The sequence below is a fragment of the Equus quagga genome, chromosome 15 (assembly GCF_021613505.1).
Source record: "Equus quagga isolate Etosha38 chromosome 15, UCLA_HA_Equagga_1.0, whole genome shotgun sequence".
Taxonomy (NCBI): domain Eukaryota; kingdom Metazoa; phylum Chordata; class Mammalia; order Perissodactyla; family Equidae; genus Equus; species Equus quagga.
Window position 1 is genome coordinate 37,229,756 of NC_060281.1, and position 19,571 is coordinate 37,249,326.

General features: G+C 35.1%; 1 protein-coding gene across 1 annotated transcript; it reads right to left on the bottom strand.

Annotated features, from left to right (window-relative positions):
* Positions 1-4,742: 4,742 nt before the first annotated feature.
* On the bottom strand, positions 4,743-5,675 carry LOC124226312 (putative olfactory receptor 2B8). Its single transcript, XM_046639411.1, has one exon. It carries the CDS (start codon positions 5,673-5,675, stop codon positions 4,743-4,745), a length of 933 nt encoding a protein of 310 aa, XP_046495367.1.
* Between the last annotated feature and the right edge of the window lie 13,896 nt (positions 5,676-19,571).

Consider the following 19,571-nt stretch of genomic DNA (forward strand, 5'->3'; position numbering starts at 1 on the left):
CCCCCCGGTACATAGTTGTATATTCTTCGTTCTGGGCCCCTCTAGTTGTGGCATGTGGGATGCTGCCTCAGCGTGGTTTGATGAGCAGTGCCATGTCCACGCCCAGGATTCGAACCAATGAAACACTGGGTCGCCTGCAGTGGAGCGCGCGAACTTAACCACTCGGCCACGGGGCCAGCCCCCTCTATATTACTTTTTTATTAAAATATTGTATATTAATATGTTATTACACATATACACACACACATGCACTAAGCATGTACTCCACATACAATCTCTTGCAGATCAATCTCTTAACTCTTTCCTGAAGATGAATAGTAGAAGAAAATATGCTTCCTTTAGTTCATACCACTTAGAAGGTACAGGTTTATAAGTGGTGTAATTCTAATGTTTTCCAAAGTAAGTACAAATATACACAAGTGAATATCATACCACAGTTTATTCCTGGAAATCACATTGTAAAGAAAAACAGCTAACCTGTAGATGGTAGGAGTATCTGCTGTGACAGAATCTTGCCTGACTCACGAGTTCCATGGAGCAGATTATACCCCTTTTGCTGTCGTAATACGTAAACATAGGTTAGAAAATTTGGAAGTGCCATTCTTTCAGGCCCTGGATTACAACTTGAATCACAGAGAGTGAGCTGTGTTTGTCGATAGAATAATGCTGGAACACACTCATTTAGGATGTGTAGAGAGATTTTATATTAACCAGTAGTAAAACTCTGGCCTTAGGAGAGGAAGAATAAATGAGATGAAAGAAATAAATAATATGTCTTGTTTTAATTTTTTTCAAACTTTATTGATATATAATTGGCATATGACGTTAAGTTTAAGGTGTACAGTGTGATTTGATATGTGTATATATTGAGACATGATTACTGCCATAGTGTTAGCTAACACCTCCATCACGTCGCATAATTACCATTTTGTTTTTGTGGTGACGACATTTAAGATCTACTCTTTTAGCAACTTTCAAGTGCATAATACAATAGCGTTAAATATAGTCACAGTACCGCACATTAGATCCCCAGAGCTTATTCGTCTTATAACTGGAAGTTTGTATCCTTTGACCATTATCTCATTTCTCCCACCCCCAACCCCTGAGAACCACCATCCACTCTCAGTTTCTATGAGTTCAGTCTTTCTGGATTTCACATATATATAATATTGTACAGTATTTGTCTTTCACTGTCTGACATTTCACTAACAATAATGCCTCAAGGTCCATCCATGTGTTACAATGGCAAGATTTCCTTCTTTCTCATGACTGAATACTATTCCATTGTAAAGATACATATATACCACATCCTCTTTATCCATTTATCTGTTGATGGATGCTTATAATGTTTCCATATCTTGGCTATTGTGAATAATGCTGCAATAAGCCTGGGAGTACACATGTGCTCCTCAGTATCCTGCTGTCATTTCCTTTGGATATATATGCAGAAGTGGAGTTGCTGGACAATATGGTAGTTCCATGTTTAAGTTTTTGAGGAACTCCATATGTTTTCCATAGTGGCTGTACCAATTTACATTCCTACCAACTGCGCACAAGGGTTCCCTTATCTCCACATCCTCACCAACGCTCATTGTCTCTTGTATTCCTGATGATAGCTATTTTTCACCCTGGAGTATAATGTTAGCTGTGGGTTTGTCATATATGGCCTTTGTTATGTTAAACTAGTTTCTTCTATACCCAATTTGATGAGGTTTTTAATCCTGCAAGAATGTTGTATTTTGTCAAATAATTGTTTTTGAGTCTATTGAGATGATCATTTGATTTTTATCTTTATTCTATTAATATGAAGTATCACATTTATTGATTTGCATATGTTGAGACATTCTGGATCCCAGGGGTAAAGCCCACTTGGTCATGGCGTATAATCCTTTTACTGTGTTTTTGCATTTGGGTTGCTAATATTTTGTTGATAAGTTTTGCGTCTATATTCATTAGGGATATTGTCTATAGTTTCCTTTTTTGTGTAGTGTTCTTATCTCGATTTGGAAGTAGGGAAATGCAGGCCTCATAAAATGAATTTGGAAGTATTCTTCCTCTTCAAATTTTTGGAAGAGTTTGAGAAGGACTGGCATTAATTCTTCTTTAAGTGTTTTTAGAAGTCATCAGTGAAGCCATCTGGTCCTGGGCTTTTGTCTGTTGGGAGGATATGATGACTGATTCAATCTCCTTACTCTTATTAGTCTATTCAGGCTTCTCTTTCTTCCTGATTCAGTCTTAGTAGATTGTATGCTTCTAGGAATTTATCCATTTCTTCTAGGTTATACAATTTGTTGACCTATAATTTTTCATAGTAGTCACTTATGATCCTATGTATTTCTGAAGTATCATTTGTAATGTCTCCTCTTTCATTTCTGATTTTATTCATTTGAGTCCTCTGTCTTTTTTTCTTAGTGAGTCTAGCTAAAAATTAGCCAGTTTTACCTTTTTGAAAAACCAGCTCTGAGTTTCTCTGATTTTTTCTATAGTTTTTCTGCTATTTATTTCCTTTATTTTCACTCTGATCTTCATTTTTCCTTCTTTCTGCCAACTTTGGGCTTAGTTTGTTTCTTTTCTAGTTCCTTGATAAGTAAAGTTAGATTGTTTATTTGAAATATTTCTATTCTCTTAATTTATGCTTTTTTCACTAGAAACTTCCCTCTCAGAACTGCTTTTCCAGAATCCCACAGGTTTTGGTATGTTTCCACTTTCATTTATTTCAAGATATCTTTGATTTCTCTTTTGATTGTCTTTGACTCATTGGTTATTTGGGGGTGTTTAATTTACACATATTTGCAGAGTTTGCTAGCTTTTCTTTTGTTGCTGATTTCTAGTTTCATATCATTGTGGTCAGAAAAAATACTCGGTATGATTTTAATCTTTTAAAATGTATTAAGACTTGTTTTGTGCCCTATTATATGGTCTATCCGGGAGAATGTTTCGTGTGCACTTGAGAGTAATGTGTGTTCTGCTTCTTTGGGTGGAATGTTCTATCAATATTTGTTAGGTCCTTTTGGTCTAATGTATGGTTGAAGACCATTGTCTCTTTGTTGATTTTTCTGTCTAGATGATTTATCCATGGCTGAAAGTGGGATATTGAAGTCCTCTACTGTTACTGTACTGTCTATTTTTCCTTTCACATCTGTTAGTATTTACTTAGTATATTTATGTGCTCCAATGTTGGGTATAGACATACTTATAACTGTTATATATTTTTGATGAATTGACCTCTTTACCATTATACAATGACTTTGTCTCTTGTTACCATTTTTTGGTGGAAAGTCTATTTTGTCTGATTTATCTATATCTATCCCTACTTTCTTTTGGTTTCCACTTCCACGGAATATTTTTTTCCATCCCTTCACTTTCAGTCTATGTGTGTCTTTACATCTGAAGTGAGTCTCTTCTAGGCTGCATATAGTTGGATTATTTTTTAAAAGCTATCTTGTCATTCCGTGCCTTTTGAATGATGAATTCAATGTGTTTACATTTAGAGATATTGTTGAAATAAGAGGACTTACTAATGCCTCCTTAATAATTGTTTTCTATTTTCACTGTTTCTCCCTAACATTGTAAGTTGGTGATTTTGTGTGGTGGTATGCTCTGTTTCTTCTGTTGTTATCTTTAGTGTATCTGCTCTAGATTTTGGCTTTGTGGTTACCATGAAGCTTACATAAGATATCCCATAGATCAGACAGTCCGTACTTAATACAAGTATTTAGTATCATATTATTCTGTTAATTTCTGGTTTATTTAAACTTTTTAAAAGTAAATGATATTGAAATACAACATACATACAAAAAAGTGCAAGTACCTTAAGTGAAAAGCATGATGAACTCTTGCAAATTGTATACCTTATATAACTAGCAGCAAGGTCAAGAATCAGAACATGACTGGAACCTCAGGAGCACCCCGGGTCATTTTTCCTTTCAATCACTACTCCCCAGAGGAACCACTCTTCTGACTTCCAATAATCACAGATTTACTGGACCTCATCTTTTTTTTTGCTGCAAGTTTCAATTTTTTCTTTTTTTCTTTCTTTTTTTTATTAAGATTATGATAGTTAACAACCTTGTGAAATTACAGCTGTACATCATTATTAGTCATGTTGTAGGTGCACCACTTCACCCCTAGTGCCCTTCCCCCACCCCCCCTTTCTCCTGTTAACCACTGATCAGTTCTCTTTGTCTATAACTACCACCTTTTGAATTTTTTTCTTCTTCTTCTTTTCTTTTTTTTAATTAAGATTATGATAGTTAACAACCTTGAGAAATTACAGTTGTACATCATTATTAGTCATGTTGTAGATACACCACTTCACTCCTAGTGCCCTCCCCCCACCCCCCACTGTACCTCATTTTGAAGTTTATAGAAATGTAATCATACAGTATGAATTGTATCTGGCTCATTTCAATCAACATTGTGTTTGTGAGAATCCTTCATGTTGTGGTACCTACTTATAATTTGTTTATGCTTATTGTTGTATAGTATTCTAGTTCATGATATACTGCAGTTTGTTTTTAGCTTATCTTATTTAACTTATATTTTCCCCACTAGAAGGTTTATCTCCATGGGGACAAGGGTCTCTGTTTCGATCACTGATATATCCTATGTACCTAGAATAGCACTTTGTACATAGTAGGTGTGTTATAAGAATTTCTTGAATTAAGTTAAAACTAGTTTCTAGTCACTGAGAAGTTTGGTGCACAAGCGCTTTGGCCTGCAAGCCCTGCATTAGCTCTTTCTCAATCTACGGTTGTCCTCACTAGTCTCCTTAGCGCCCCTTTGACGTCCTTGTTCCTGAGAGAGTAAATCAGGGGATTCAGCAGGGGAGTCACCAGAGTATAGAAGAGGGCAATGCTTTTGTTCACATCCTGTGAATAACTGGAGGGAGGCTGGAGGTACATGGAGATGAGTGTGCCAAAGAAAATGATCACTACCATTAGGTGAGAGCCACAGGTTCCAAAAGCCTTCTGCCTCCCCTGGGCTGACTTCATCTTCAGGACTGCACTGGTGATGTGACCATAGGACATTAAGATGAGTGACAGGGGCACCACCAAGAAGAAGACACTGATGGTAAACATTTCAGTCTTGTGGATGGAGGTGTCAGTGCAGGCCAGTTTTAGCATCACTGGAACTTCACAGAAGAAATGGTCTACTCGGTTTTTACCACAGAGGGGGAGAGTCATGGTCAATGCCGTCTGTACCACAGAACTACCAAATCCTGTAAGCCAAGCAGTTACAGTAAGCTGCAAGCAAAGTTGGGGATGCATGATCACCATGTAGTGGAGTGGGCGGCACACAGCTGCATAGCGGTCATAGGCCATGACAGACAGGAGGACACATTCTGTCCCCCCGAGTCCCAAGGAAATGAAAAGTTGGGTCACACAGCCACCATAGGTGATGATCTTGTCTTTCCCCTTAAAGTTGGCCAGTGTCTGAGGGACAGTGCAAGTAGTCAAACAAAGATCCATGAAAGAGAGGTTGGAGAGGAAGAAATACAAAGGGGTATGGAGGCGAGGATCCAAAACTGACAAAAGGATAATTGTGCCATTACCTAGAGAGCTCAAAAAGTAGATGATCAAGATGACCACAAAGAGAGTAGTTTCTAGCTGAGGCCTGCCGGAGAAGCCCAGGAGAATGAATCCAGAGAAGGTGCTGTCATTAGTTTTTTCCATTTTACTCTGTCAATTGGAATTAAGAGGACTCGATACTGTTATCTTGCTTGTTCAATCCACCTCTTTTTTCCTAGAGTGGGTAAACAGAGTTCGGTTGGTAGCTTGAAGCGTTTTCACAGTCACTTCCTTGTTGGTGAGAAAGGGAGCAATAAATAGGTACTATATATGAGTATCTTCTATGTTTCAGGCACTGGTCTAAAATTTCTATGCATTTTCTCACAACTCTATGAGCTGGTGTTATCGTGATCTCTGCTGACCTGTAACTGAGGGTTACAGATGTTCAGTAATTTTCCCGGGTGACTCACCAAATAAATGGCAGAAGCAGGATTCAAAACTGACTCCCTGACATGAGTTCTCTACTGCTAGGGGACACTGTCATTTTATGATTGCATGACCTCTAAAGATAATCCAAGTTTCTCCAAAAATTAAACCTAATCTAATTGTCTTGAATTAGTTGCAAATGTGTACTCCCCTAATCCCTCTCTCTTTGTTTTCCGTGAAAAATTGAAATATTTCAGACTGGCTTTCTTATTTCTGTTTTGTGGAGAAAAAGTATATTTCCTGAAGAAGCATAAATAATAACATTTACCATTACCAATTTTATTCAAAGGGAACAATACATTTTAATACATACACCAGTGGAACATTTGAGTATGGAGCCTGAAATCATGTTTAAAGACTGGAAATAATTTAAGAATTCATTGTATCCAAACCTCATATTTTAGAGGATGGATCTTCAGTCATCATCAATGATACCACTTTCAGGAAAAACTCAGGAAACCACCAACACAATGTTTACTCTTTTCTTTTCTTTCACTTCATAATTCTCTTTTTAAATTCTTCAATGTAATAGAGTAATTAATTTCTACTTGTCACTCAGCTCTTCCTATAAATACCAACCTCATCTGAAACATTTTCCATTAAAATCATAGAGGTTATTCTTGGAAATAAACTACTCTGTCTCTCTCACACACACGAACACACATACACACCCTCCACGAGGCAAGTTTAACAATAAAAAATACCTAAACAACAGTAATATTTCGTAATATCACCACAGCCTAGAAAAGAGTCTGGCTTATGGTAGATTCACAAAAAATATCTGTTGAATAATTGAAAATATGAAAGAAGTTTAAAATCTGTAATAAGTTACATAAAGTGAATTTGGGGGTTATGGACATTTATGTGTACAGGGGCAAAACAAAAGAAATCTTGAGCAACAGTTAATAAACGGTCTTGACCATTCAAATTTTAGATTTTTTTAAATGCTGTGTTTCCCCTTGCAGGACTCTGTTAATCTTTTGTAAACGTCACTTTTCTATTAGCAAAATCCATGACCAGGCAAGAGGATATTCTGCCACCTCTCTATTATGCCTTTCCTGTTGGATTCTTGGTACCCCTAATTCTTTTATTCCTAAATCCTTTCAGTGATTGTTTTGGTAGCTGCTGTTCCTGTGTTTCCAAAGGGTGAAATTAATTTGGAATAATAAGTTCTAAAATGCAATAAAATGGGAATCAAGATACATGGATTCTAAGTACAAATCTCCCACTAATTAGCTAAAAGCTGCTCCCCCTCCCCTACTTCCTGACCTTCTCTCCTTCCAAATAAAAGAGATAATATATGTAGCTTTTAACAAATAAAAGACATAATGTTTGCAGTTCTTTACTGAATCCTGGTAGGTTTATGTTCCAATAGATCTACTGTCGTATTTTGAATATACTCTCCTCACTCCCTGCACATCCTTTAGTGACAACATGGTTCTTAATTTCTATAGTTTCCAGATTATTAGGCCTTGCTTCAAAATATTCAGAATCATAAAACTGTCATTAGTGGCCAGAATTTGCTTTATCACATGTTGGTGCTTACCCCTGCTTTTTCTCTCTATCCTTGTGCTTTAAGAGTCAGAGAAAAGGAGCGTCTCCAGTCCACCATGGTGCCAGTTGAAGGCTCTTAAAATGCTCTCAAATAGGCTGTCGTTTCTCAGAGATCACTGAAATATCTCATGACTCAGTCTGGAATATGATGTCAAAGTGATCTGAATCAAGAAAGCATATATTCTGATAAAAAAAAAACATGTAAAATTCATTGTAACTACAAAAGTCAAATTAAATTGACATGGATATTTTAATATAAATTTCATTATGTTGTATTATTTCCTAGTGTCCCATAAGACAGTACTAGAAACTAGGTGGTTTAAGACACCAGAAATTTATTGTCTCTCAGTTGTTGAGGTTAGAAGTCCCACACAAAGGTGTTTGCAGGACCTCTGAAACGTGTAGGGGAAAGACAATCCTTGCAACCTGGCTTCTGGTGGTTTAATGGCAATTTTGGGGCTTCCTGGGGTTGCAGTTGCAGCACTTCAATTACTGTCTCAGTTGTCCACAGCATTCTCCCTTGCCTGTCTGTCTTTCTCTTTTTCTTTTAAGAATACCAGTCATATTGGGTTAGGACCCATCATAACTGAGAATAACCTCATCTTAACTTGGTTACATCTTCGAAGACCCTGTTTTCAAATAAGGTCGCATTAATAGGAACCAGGGGTTAGGATTTCAACATATTTTTGGGGGCCAACACAATTCTACCAATTTCAGTAGTATAATGTAACCTTGCCTGTCAAATTCTAACAGTTCTTTATTAGAAATGCCTGCTATGCAACAGTAAGCCTAAGATGCAGGTATTAGTTCTATTTTATTCCAAGTTCATAAATAAGGTACATTGTGAGCATGATAATTGCTAAGATTTTTATTGATAATGTTGCTATTTCTCATGCTCCGATTGGTATGTAGATAGCAGAAGTCCACAGTAAGAGGAAAAACTGATTTCCCTTACTTGGTATGAATATCCAATGAAGGCTTCTCTCCTATACAAGTATACCTTTGTTACCCCTTACATCTAAAACATAAATACAGATGGTGTGCATCTAAGACCTAGCACCGAAGACTTGGTTTGAATTGGAGGAGATAATACTTACGTCCTTCTACTTCTCCACTGAAGTGATATTTAGCTAATCTGGAGTTCAGATTCCTCTTCGAGTCTAGAACTTACTCTAAGTGAAGAGCTCACCAATGCATAGATGCCAATTCTGCAGGTAGCACCACCACCTTTTTGGGTCTAAAGAATCAGGAGAAAGGAACAACCTTAGCTGGACTTAGAAACATTTGAATGGGTGTTGGGCTAAGAATATGGCATCTTCTTCCATCGAAGAATAACAAAGATTACAGATATACAGCCTATGCAGATATACAGCAACCTTCTAAAAGAAGCAAGATGGTCTTTGAAGGACTGCTATAGTTTTATGAAACTAGAAGATTGACATATTGATGGGAAAGTTAATATGTGGCAGATGAAACCACCTGACTGCTGGTCTCCCATGAATGCTGGTATGTTCAGCGATTACTAAGTCGTACGTGGTTGTGGAACTAGAGAAACATGTTAGAGGATGAAATAGATAGAACAGAATCCTTAGAATAAATACAGATCCATGTATTTAAAAAGTACTTTAAATTATGCCAATCTTGGGCAGGATAATCTGTAAGATTGGTTAATCATCAAAGGCAAGGAAAGTGCAAATTGCTATGCCATCAGGCTGTTAAAGGCATTACCAATTCTTTTTATAATTAGTGTTAGCATAACTGTGTCATCGCCAGGGTTTTCCCAGGAAGATTGTTCACTCATTTTATAAAGTGTTTCACTGCATAAGAGTGAGTATAAATTAGAGTGGACAATTGAATCTATAGCTAAACAGAAGTTTGAATCTATGAATTCCATGGAATCTGTCCATGAATAAAAGGGCTAATACTACATCTGAGGGTTATATTAATAAGTCCCCAAAGTCAAAGTATATGCTTTAGGGACTGAGACATTTGAAGATGTGTTTTTTCTAGTGGCTCTAAGAGTGTCCTGTCCCATGTAACTCATTAGCCTCAGTTCAGGTATCCAGAGTTTGGCTGCCTCTGGGGAGCAGCCAAACAGGAGGGCTCTGGAGAGGTGACATCAACAGATGGTCAATCCTATCCTACCAAGTTGACTAGGAGTGAACCTATTGTCTCTGCTTAACTTCCATCTCCCAAATTTAATAGTATTGATTGCATTTTCAGCTAGTCTTTAAATTATTCTTTTAATTGAGATATTATTGACATATAACATTACATTAGTTTCAGGTGTACTACATATGATTCAATATTTGTATATATTGTGAAGTAATCACCACGATAAGTCTAGTTAACATCCCTCACCACACATAGTCACAAACTTTTTTCTTGTGATGAGAACTTTAAGATCTACTCTCTAGCAACTTTTAAATATACAATATGGAATTATTAACTATAGTCTCCCCAATGTACATTACATCCTCATGACTAGTCTTTAAATTCTTCATCCTTGTCTTCAGAAATATTTTTTCTTACTTAAAAGGGAAAAAAGTATCCACTAAGCATACGTCTCTGAGCCTGTTTTTTCCCATATTTGTTATATCCCACCACTATTACTGATTCGATAAAAAAAATGCTTCCCAATGGTACTACTAACTCTATTACCTTCCACTTTTTGGAGACTTGGTTACTCAGTTATAATCTATCCCATCTTCAGCTTCTTGTATCCCGTTATCTATTTATCCATAGCCTAAAGGTATGTTCGTGTATCCTATCTGAAAAATAAAATTAGAATTTAGCCCCTCCGCCCACACCACACACTCTTCTAGCTCTCTCCTTCATTCACTTAGAATCTTTTTGATGGTACACAAAATAGCCACGTGTGTTCTCCTCGCATCAACACTTCGAAGTGCTCTTATTTGTATTCTTCCCCTACTACTCTTATGAAGCTACTTTCTGTGAAATCTTCAATACACAAAATCTTTCCCATCATACAAGGTAGATGAGCCGTTATCTTACTTGACGTAACTTGGTATCGATCATGTTCCTCTCCTTCAAGAAATTATGCTATTTACTGACTTCTATTTGTTTTTCTACTATTTCTTGGCTCCCTGATTCTCACTTTTCTTTCTCATTGGCATCAACTTCAATGTTTAGATTTCCCAAATTCTATCCTTGACTCTCTTTTGTCTCTTCACACTGTTCCTGAGAGACTTTGCCATTTCCATGGCTCGAACTACCACCTATTTGTATGATAAATCTTTATTCCATATCTACAATTTAGACCCCCTCTTGAGTTGCATATTAAAGCAAATGAAATCTTGGCTACATACACATGGATTATTTGTGAACTTTAAAGTTTCAATTATTTTACAATGTAATCTATCCTCTTCTGAAAATAGCTCCTGCCTTTGCATATCAAATTTCCATAATCTCACTTCCAAACCCTCAGTAATCCCAGTGAGAACTCCCTGAGTTATCCTTGGTTCTTCTCTTTGTTTGGTCCCAATATTGAATCAAAGCTTTGATTATTCTCTTTCTGACATGTTTTTAGAATGCATTCACTTTCCAGCATACATTTTCCATTTATTATCAACGTATTAATCTTTTTAATCTTGTGGGAACCATTTAATTCATCTAGGAGATCTTCCAACGAAATCAACTCCCAGTTTCTCTAGTGTTATCTGAATTATTTTTCCTAAACTACATAACCACATCACTTCTTTGCTTAAAAATAGTTTTGGCTACTATGTCTACAATATTATATAAAAAGCACACCTCTAACAGACGAAACTGCATTTATTCTATGGACCCTATAGTTGTGGGAAGATGTCCACAATTTGCTATTCACTGTGTACGCATTCCAGTTTGGGGCCATTCTATTATGTATTCTTTTGCTCTAATATGCTGTTTCACCTGAAAGGTAAATCTTGTCCTATTTTTCCATATAGTACGGCCCATTCTAGTTAAAGACTTTTCTCAAGGATCATATTCTTTATGAAGGTCATAAAATCCCCACTTGCTCTCTTCTTTGAGGTCTTGTAACACTTCCTACCTAATTATTAATATTACTAATCAGTGGCCGTGGTAATTAATTCTTGGCTGCGTATGTTCCATACTAGAATGTGAACTCCTTCAGGATGGACCTATTTCTTCTTCATCTTTCTATCCCCAGGGTAATTCTATGTCTTATGCATTCTATGTTCTCAAAACTTTATGCTTAACAAATATTAAACAAATGAGCTGGAATTCTGAAAATCTGAAAGCAGTTTCAGTATAAACTCTAACTGTTGTTGATTGAAAAAAATATGTGAATTATCTTATTCTCTCTATATATGTTGAATGCGTGTGTACATCCTCCACAACTGGTTGTTGATTTAAGTGGTGAGACTATGAAAGTGGATTTGAGGAATCTTCTTAATATGTAAAAATGATAATTTACTTTTCTGCTTAAACTTCTTTGACAGTGCACCATTGTCTTCAGAATAAAGTGTAAACTCTTAAACATGGTTGTCAAGGTCCTTCTTGATTTAGTGTTTCCCTGTTTTTCTAGTTTCACAGATCAGATTTTCCCTGTGATGCTCCTTTCACTTTGAAAGTTTTTATGTAGTGGATGTCTTTTCAGTAGTCATAGTTAAGTTTCTTACTCTATGAAGCATGCTTTCTTCTTCCAGCAGGGAAGACAATGCTCTGTTTTGTGCCCCCAGAAGTCAAACCATTTTTATTAAACAAAGAATTAAAATAAGTCATATAAGCACCCATTTTAAGATAGCATTAAAAGGAACTGATAAATAATAATGCACACCTGAAATTACACAATGTTGTAAACCATTATAATCTCAACAAAATAATTGAAAAAAAAAGAGAAAGGAACCCGAGGAAATAAAAGAGAAAGTGTTAATAAAGAAAAATATCAGAATCAATTAGTTAAAAGGAATTGGGATTGATTCTTGTTCAGGAAATGGGTCTGGTATGGCTTTTAAAACCAAGATACTAATAAGCAATGAATATTCTCTAGAGTTACAGTTATTTGTTATATAAATGAGGCTTTTTAGTTCATTCCTTTAACTTAGATTTTTACTTCTTTAAATCTAGAACAACTCTCTAAATTATTTTATAATTTCACTTTCTTGGTCAATATTATATACCTATTAGCTTGTCATTTTTATATATAATGTGATCTGTTAGAATTGTGGAAAACTTACTGCTGCTTTATCAATGCTTCATTTTAAGTAACAGAGACACATAGAGGGTTCTCCTCTCAAGAAATGAGAAATCAAATCTAAGCAATTAACGTTCTTCTTTAGAACAATTTGTTTAATTTAGCACCATGGAACTGTTACAACTCAATTCTATTGAGTCGCTTGATGTGCATGTTTGGATTAGTCAGTGTTAAACCTCTTCTCTGTTTTTTCCCCACTGGAGATTATCAATCAGCACTTCCTGTTTTTGATACAGTTACTATTTATTCCGGGGTTAGTTGTCTAATTAAAATGATTGCCTGCTTCCTTAAATAGAAAAAAATGGGCATATGTTATAAACAAGCACATACATATTGTTTCCTTATATAGGAACATTCTCTTGCTTATAAAATCAATTTAAAAAGTAAACACATTAGTCTTACCAGAAACAAACCCATAAATGTTAGGAACAGGAAATGTTGTTGCTACTCTCTGTGTTAATTAACCTTGTTCTGGTAGTGTTGGCCAATAAAATTAGAGAGGAATAAAAAAAGCTATAAATATTGGAAAAGAAAGAACAAAATACTAAATATTGCACCAAATATGATTGTACAATCAAAACACCAGAGCTATAAAAGTTTTTCCACAGCAATTTGGTTAACAAGCTTATGGAATACCAAATTATGGTTCAAAATCAATAATTTTATCACATCCAAAGGATAATCTGTTGGAGAATATAGTGTGATAGAAGATCTTAGATATAACAGCAGCAAACAATATAGCACCTGACATACATAGGAATTGTATAAGATGGCAATCTGCAGCCTTTTGCTGTCTATGAAATTTATTATTTTATTTAGTACAAATGTCAGCATTCTTTTCTCAGTGATAAAGTGTAGTTGTAATGCATGTAAGAGAATAGAGTTTTTTCCTTCTGGAGCTTCAGCTCACCAAAGAACAGGAAATTCCATCACTCTTGTAATTCCTGATGGCGTCAAATGGTAACATGTGGACAAGTGTTTAGGGCAGAAATTGTAGCTCAGAAGGGCTTTAAAAGAAAGTAGCAGCTCTGTGATATTAGAAAAAGAAATATTGGAAATGTCAGCAACTTAATAAATCTGAAATGATTCAACGTTTTGGAAAAATGTGTCTTCATTTTGTACTTAATGTTTCTGTAGGTTGCATGTGTAAAGTGACTAGGGGAGAGAAAATAGCATATGGTATTCATAACAAAAAATTGGATTGGTGATACATACAAATATACACACATACATTCATACATATGTACACAGTATTCGGTAAGTATTGGCAATATAATTGCAAAATATATTCTTTGACTGGAGAATGATATAAATCGTTCTTGTTATGGTGGATTAGGGGACAAGGTGAGTAAAACACAAAAGAACAAACATTGAAAGGAAATGGGAGGAAACAAAGAAGGGAGATAGAGAAATTGAAGAAGGGAAAGAAGTTTGAGGAGGAATCTTGAACTCAAACACCTACACAGGATAGGTTATTGACAAAATAAATCGGGCCAGGTATAAGAAATACCAACTACCAAAACTTAAATAAAATGTAATTAAAGCATTTTACAATTCAAATTGGTGAACAGAATTTTTCATTTATAGTTTTTTGTTGTCCACTCCTGCTTTTAAAAAAATTTGGAACCAGAAAGGATGTGTTTTCTTCTCCAAAATTATTTCAATGTGAGGTACAATATTTGTTTTTAACTTTTCCCCCTAGATTTATTGAAATATAATTGACACATAACATTGAGTAAGTTTAAGGTGTACCATGTGATGATTTGATACCCTGGGCCTCTGAAATGATTACCAATAGTCTTAGTTAACACCTCCATCACCTCACATAATTACTTTTTTAAAATTTTGTGGTGAGAACATTTAAGATCTACTTTCTGAACAACTTTCAAGGATATTATAGTGTCGTTAACTATAGTCACCATGCTGCACAGCAGATCCCCAGAACTTATTCAACTTATAACTGAAACTTTGTACCCTTTTACCAACATCTCCCCATTTCCCCTACCTCCCAGGCACTGGCAACTGCCATTCTACTCTCTGTTTCTGTGAGTCTGGCTTTTTTAGATTACACATATAAGTGATATCACAGAGTATCAGACTTTCTCTGTCTGACTTATCTCACTCAGCCTAATGCCCACAATGTCCATCCATGCTGTCTCAAATGGCAGGATTTCCTTCTTTCTTGTGGCTGAATAATATTCCATACCACTCAGATACATGGAATATACCACATCTTCTTTATTCACGTATCTGTAGATGGACACTCAGGTTGTTTTCATATCTTGGCTATTGTGAACAATGCTGCAATGAACATGGGAGTGTGGACGTTTAAGATCCTGATTTTATTTCCTTCAAATATATAAATGGAACTGGGATTGCTGGATTATATGGCAGTTCTATTCTTAATTTTTTGAGGAACCTCCATACTATTTTCCATAGTGGCTGTACCAATTCACATTCGCACCAACAATGTACAAAAGTTCCCTTTCTCCACATCCTCCCTAACACTTATTATCTCTTGTCTTTTTGATAATAACCATTCTAACAGGTGTGAGGTAGTATCTCAGTTGCCAATCTTCCTCTTTTTGCTTGAGGGAGGTTGTCCCTGAGCTAACATCTCTGCCAATCTTCCTCTACTTTGTATGTGGGATGCCTCCGCAGCATGGCTTGATGAGCGGTACAGAGATTGGCGCCTGGGATCTGAACCCATGAACCCTGGGCCGCCGAATCAGGGTGCACAAAGTTAACCACTATGCCACTGGGCCAGCCCCTCATCCGTTTTTTCATCAGATTTTTTTTTGCCATTGAGTATTGTGATTTCCTTATATATTTTGAATATTAATCTCTTATTAGATAGGTAGTTTGCAAATATTTTCTTCCAATCCCTAAGTTAGTTTTCGTTTTGTTCATTGTTTGTTTTGCTCTGCAGAAGACTTTTAGTTTGATGAAGTTGCACTTATTAACTTTTGTATTTGTTTTGTTGTGCTGTTGATGTCATATCCAAAAATCATTGCCAAGAGCAATATCAAGAAGCTTTCCCCTCATGTTGTCTTCTAGGAATTTCAGTTTCAGGTCTTATGTTGAAGCCTTAATTTATTTCGAGTTAATTTTTGTGATTGGTGTAGGGATCCAATTTCATCCTTCTGCATGTATTTATACAGTTTTCCCAGCACTATTTATTGAAGACGCTATCTTTCCCTATTGTGAATTCTTGGCTCTCTTGTCAAATATTAGCTGACTGTATATACAGGGGTTTTTTCCTGGGCTGTCAATTTTGTTCCATTCGTCTATGTGTCTATTTTTATGCCAGTACCCTACTGTTGTGATGAATATAGTTTTGTAATAAAGTTGAAATCAGGAAGTGTGATGTCTGCAGCTTTGATTTTCTTTCTCAGGATTGCTTTAGCTATTCGAGGTCTTTTGTGGCTATATACAAATTTTAGAATTACTTTTCTATTTCTGTGAAAAATGTCATTGGAATTTTGATAGAGATTACACTAGATCTCTAAATGACTTTGGGTAGTATGGACATTTTAACGATATTAATTCTTCCAATCAATGAATGTGGAATATCTTTACTTATATTTGTTTCTTCAATTTCTTTCATCAATGTCTAGCAGTTTTCAGTGTACAGATCTTTTGCCTTTTTCTTGGTTAAATTAGAAATCTTTTATTGTTTTTGATGCTATTGTGAAGGATATTGTTTTCTTTATTTTTCAGTTATTTGACTGTTAGAGTATAGAAAAGCAACTGATTTCTGTATGTTGATTTTATATTCTGTGACTTTACTGAATTTTCTTATTAGTTCTAGCAGCTTTAATTTTACAAAGAGCACCTCAGATTTCAGCCTGAACATAACAGTTTTGTGCAGATTCAAGGTATTAAATAGAAATACATTCCTCAAGTTGAAGAACTGAGTTTCCAGATGAAATAATTTACTTTTTGTGAGACACACTTAATGAAAAAAGTAATAAACCATTTTATATGTAGATAAGAAAAGGACATTTATGGAAAAGTAAAAGGAAATGCAGGAAATGTTCCGTGTAAGAGAATAATTTTGGAGGAAAACGCTAAATTAGAGGGATTTAGGTGCCCATAAAACTTTGTAGTGATTGCACACATAGTTATAATGATTTATCTGAATATAGCATTTATGAGTAGGAGTTATTTAAGTTGAATATTAGATATTAGAAAGGCATTTTAATTTGTCGGAATAGATAGATATGCATTCCTAGATAGGGGAAATGATAGATAAATGGATGCATAAATAGATTTAGGTAAATAGTCATGAAGTTCATGTCAGAAAAAGATGAGAGAGAATTATTTATCAGTGTTCTGAAGTTACTCCTTAAATTGGAAATATGTTTGAAGGACAGATGCAGTCCTCTTATCCTTCCTGATCAAAAACAACAATTGGTCCAGTCTTCCTCAGCAAAAGGAGGAAGATTGGTGGCAAATGTTAGCTCAGGGTTAATCTTCCTCAAAGAAAAAAACAAAGAAAAAAGGAAAAAAGAGAGAAAGGACACATTACTAATGTCATGAACGAAGGAGAGCGTTATAAGAAAACAAAGTTCAGAATCAAATCTTCCATGAATATAGATGCAAAAATCTTGACAGAATATTAGCAGAAAAATTGAACAAGATATAAAAAGCATAGTACATCATGACGTAGTGATTTTTATCCCAGAATGTAAGGTTGTTTATTTAACATTCAAAAATCAATTAATGGAATTCACCACATTGATAGAACAAAAGATAAATATATAATCATCTCAATGGGTGCAGAAAAACAACTTGGTAAAATTAAAAACTATTCATGATGAAAACCAGAAACAGAAGGAAATTTCTTTAGTCTGTTAAAGGGCATCTACGAAAAACCTAGAATTAAAATCATACTTAACAGTGAAGTGATAAATGAATTCCCTCTAAGTTTGAGAATAAAGCAAATAAATCTATTTTCATCCTTTTATCAACATTATATATTCTAATCAACGAAATCAGTTGGAAAAAGAAAACAAAACAAATTTGAAAACAAGTATTTGGAAACAAAGTGCTTTTGTGTAGAAAAACCTAAGGAATTCCCAAAACATTGAAATTTAAAGTGAATTTATCAAGATTGTAGGATACAAGGTCAATTTATTAAAGTAGATTCTCTTTCTACAGATTCACAACAAACAACTGGAAAATGAAATACAATCCAGTCTACAGTAGTGTCAAAAACAAAATGATTAAAATAAATTTATTGCAATATATTCAAGACTTCTGTCCTGAAAATACTAAAACATTGCTAAGTGAAATTAAAGACCTAAATAAAGAGAGATGTACTGTGCCCATGGGTTGGAAGGCTAAATGCTGTTATGATGGGAATCTTCCCAAATTGATCTGTAGATCCAACGTGGTTACAATCAACATCTCAGCCAGCTTTGTTTTTATTATTTAGAAATTGGCAAACAGATTGTAAAGTTTATGTAAAAATGCAAAGGATACAGACAGAGGTGGATGACTTGAACTAGCTACTTCAAGACATACTGTACAGCTATATAATCAAACAGTATGGAATTGTCCTAAGGACAGACAAATAAATGTACTATCAAAATAGAGAGTCCAGAAAGAGTCCCACAGCTGTGTCAATTGAATTTGATAAAATCATGAAGAAAATTCAATGAAGAAAATAACTTTTTACCAGATGGCACTAGAACATCATATTTATACATATCTGAATACACATATTTAAAAAATGAACCGGGACATATCTCATACCAGACCCCCAAATTAATTAGAGATGGATCAAAATCTTAGACAGAAGAGGTACAGCTATGGAGCATACAGGAGAAAATATAAGAGAATATCCCTCCTTTCTGGCAAAGAGATATCTCTTAGGACATTAGAGGCATTAACCATAAAAAAATTACAAATTGGACTTTATCAAAATTAAAAATTTATGCTCCTCAAAAGACAACACTTAGAAAATTGATGGACCAGCTACAATTTGGAAGAAGATACATGCAATATATATGTCTGAAAAAACACAAATTTCTAAACAGAAGATCGTTTTATGCATACCTTGATGTTAATTTCTAATGTGTTTTGGCAAGAGATCATGGACTGGATGACAACTCTCTTTAAAATATGTTTGAGGCTTTCTTTGTGTAATATTCCTTCCATGCCTGGGAAAAAAGGGTCTTTTCTATTTTGGATACAGAAACTATAGTTTCCTTTAGATGAATTTTGTTATAAGATCTTTTATATCTTTGTTTATCTTTATTTTGTCTTTTTATGAAATGTCTAAAGTAGTGTGTTGAAATCTTATACTCTGATGGTGGATTTAACTCTTTCTTCTTGAATTTCTATCTATATATTTCAGGGCTATTTTAATGGGGCATTTATGTTTTAAATTCATAATGAATTGAACTTTTTTTCTCTTTTTAAAAACTTGGCGCCTGAGCTAACATCTACTGCCAATCTTCTTCTTCTTTTTTTCTTTTTCTCCCCAAAGCCCTCCAGTACATAGCTGTACATTCTAGTTGTAGGTCCTTCTGACTCAGCTCTGTGGGACACCACGTCAGCATGGCTTGATGAGTGATTCCATGACCACGCTCAGGATCCAAACCAGCGAAACCCTGGGCCACAGGAGCAGTGTGTGTGATCTGAACCACTCAGCCACAGGACCGGCCCCTTGAACTTTTACACTTTTATCTTTGGTTAGTAAAATCTCCATATCTAATATTGCTTTTTGTCTTAAAATGTATTAAAGTCTGTTTATTAGATATTAAAATCATAACACCAGCCTGGAATATTTTCTT

What these genes read in the sequence shown, in the direction of transcription:
- LOC124226312 (XM_046639411.1), bottom strand. Translation starts at nt 5,675, where the DNA reads ATGGAAAAAACTAATGACAGCACCTTCTCTGGATTCATTCTCCTGGGC.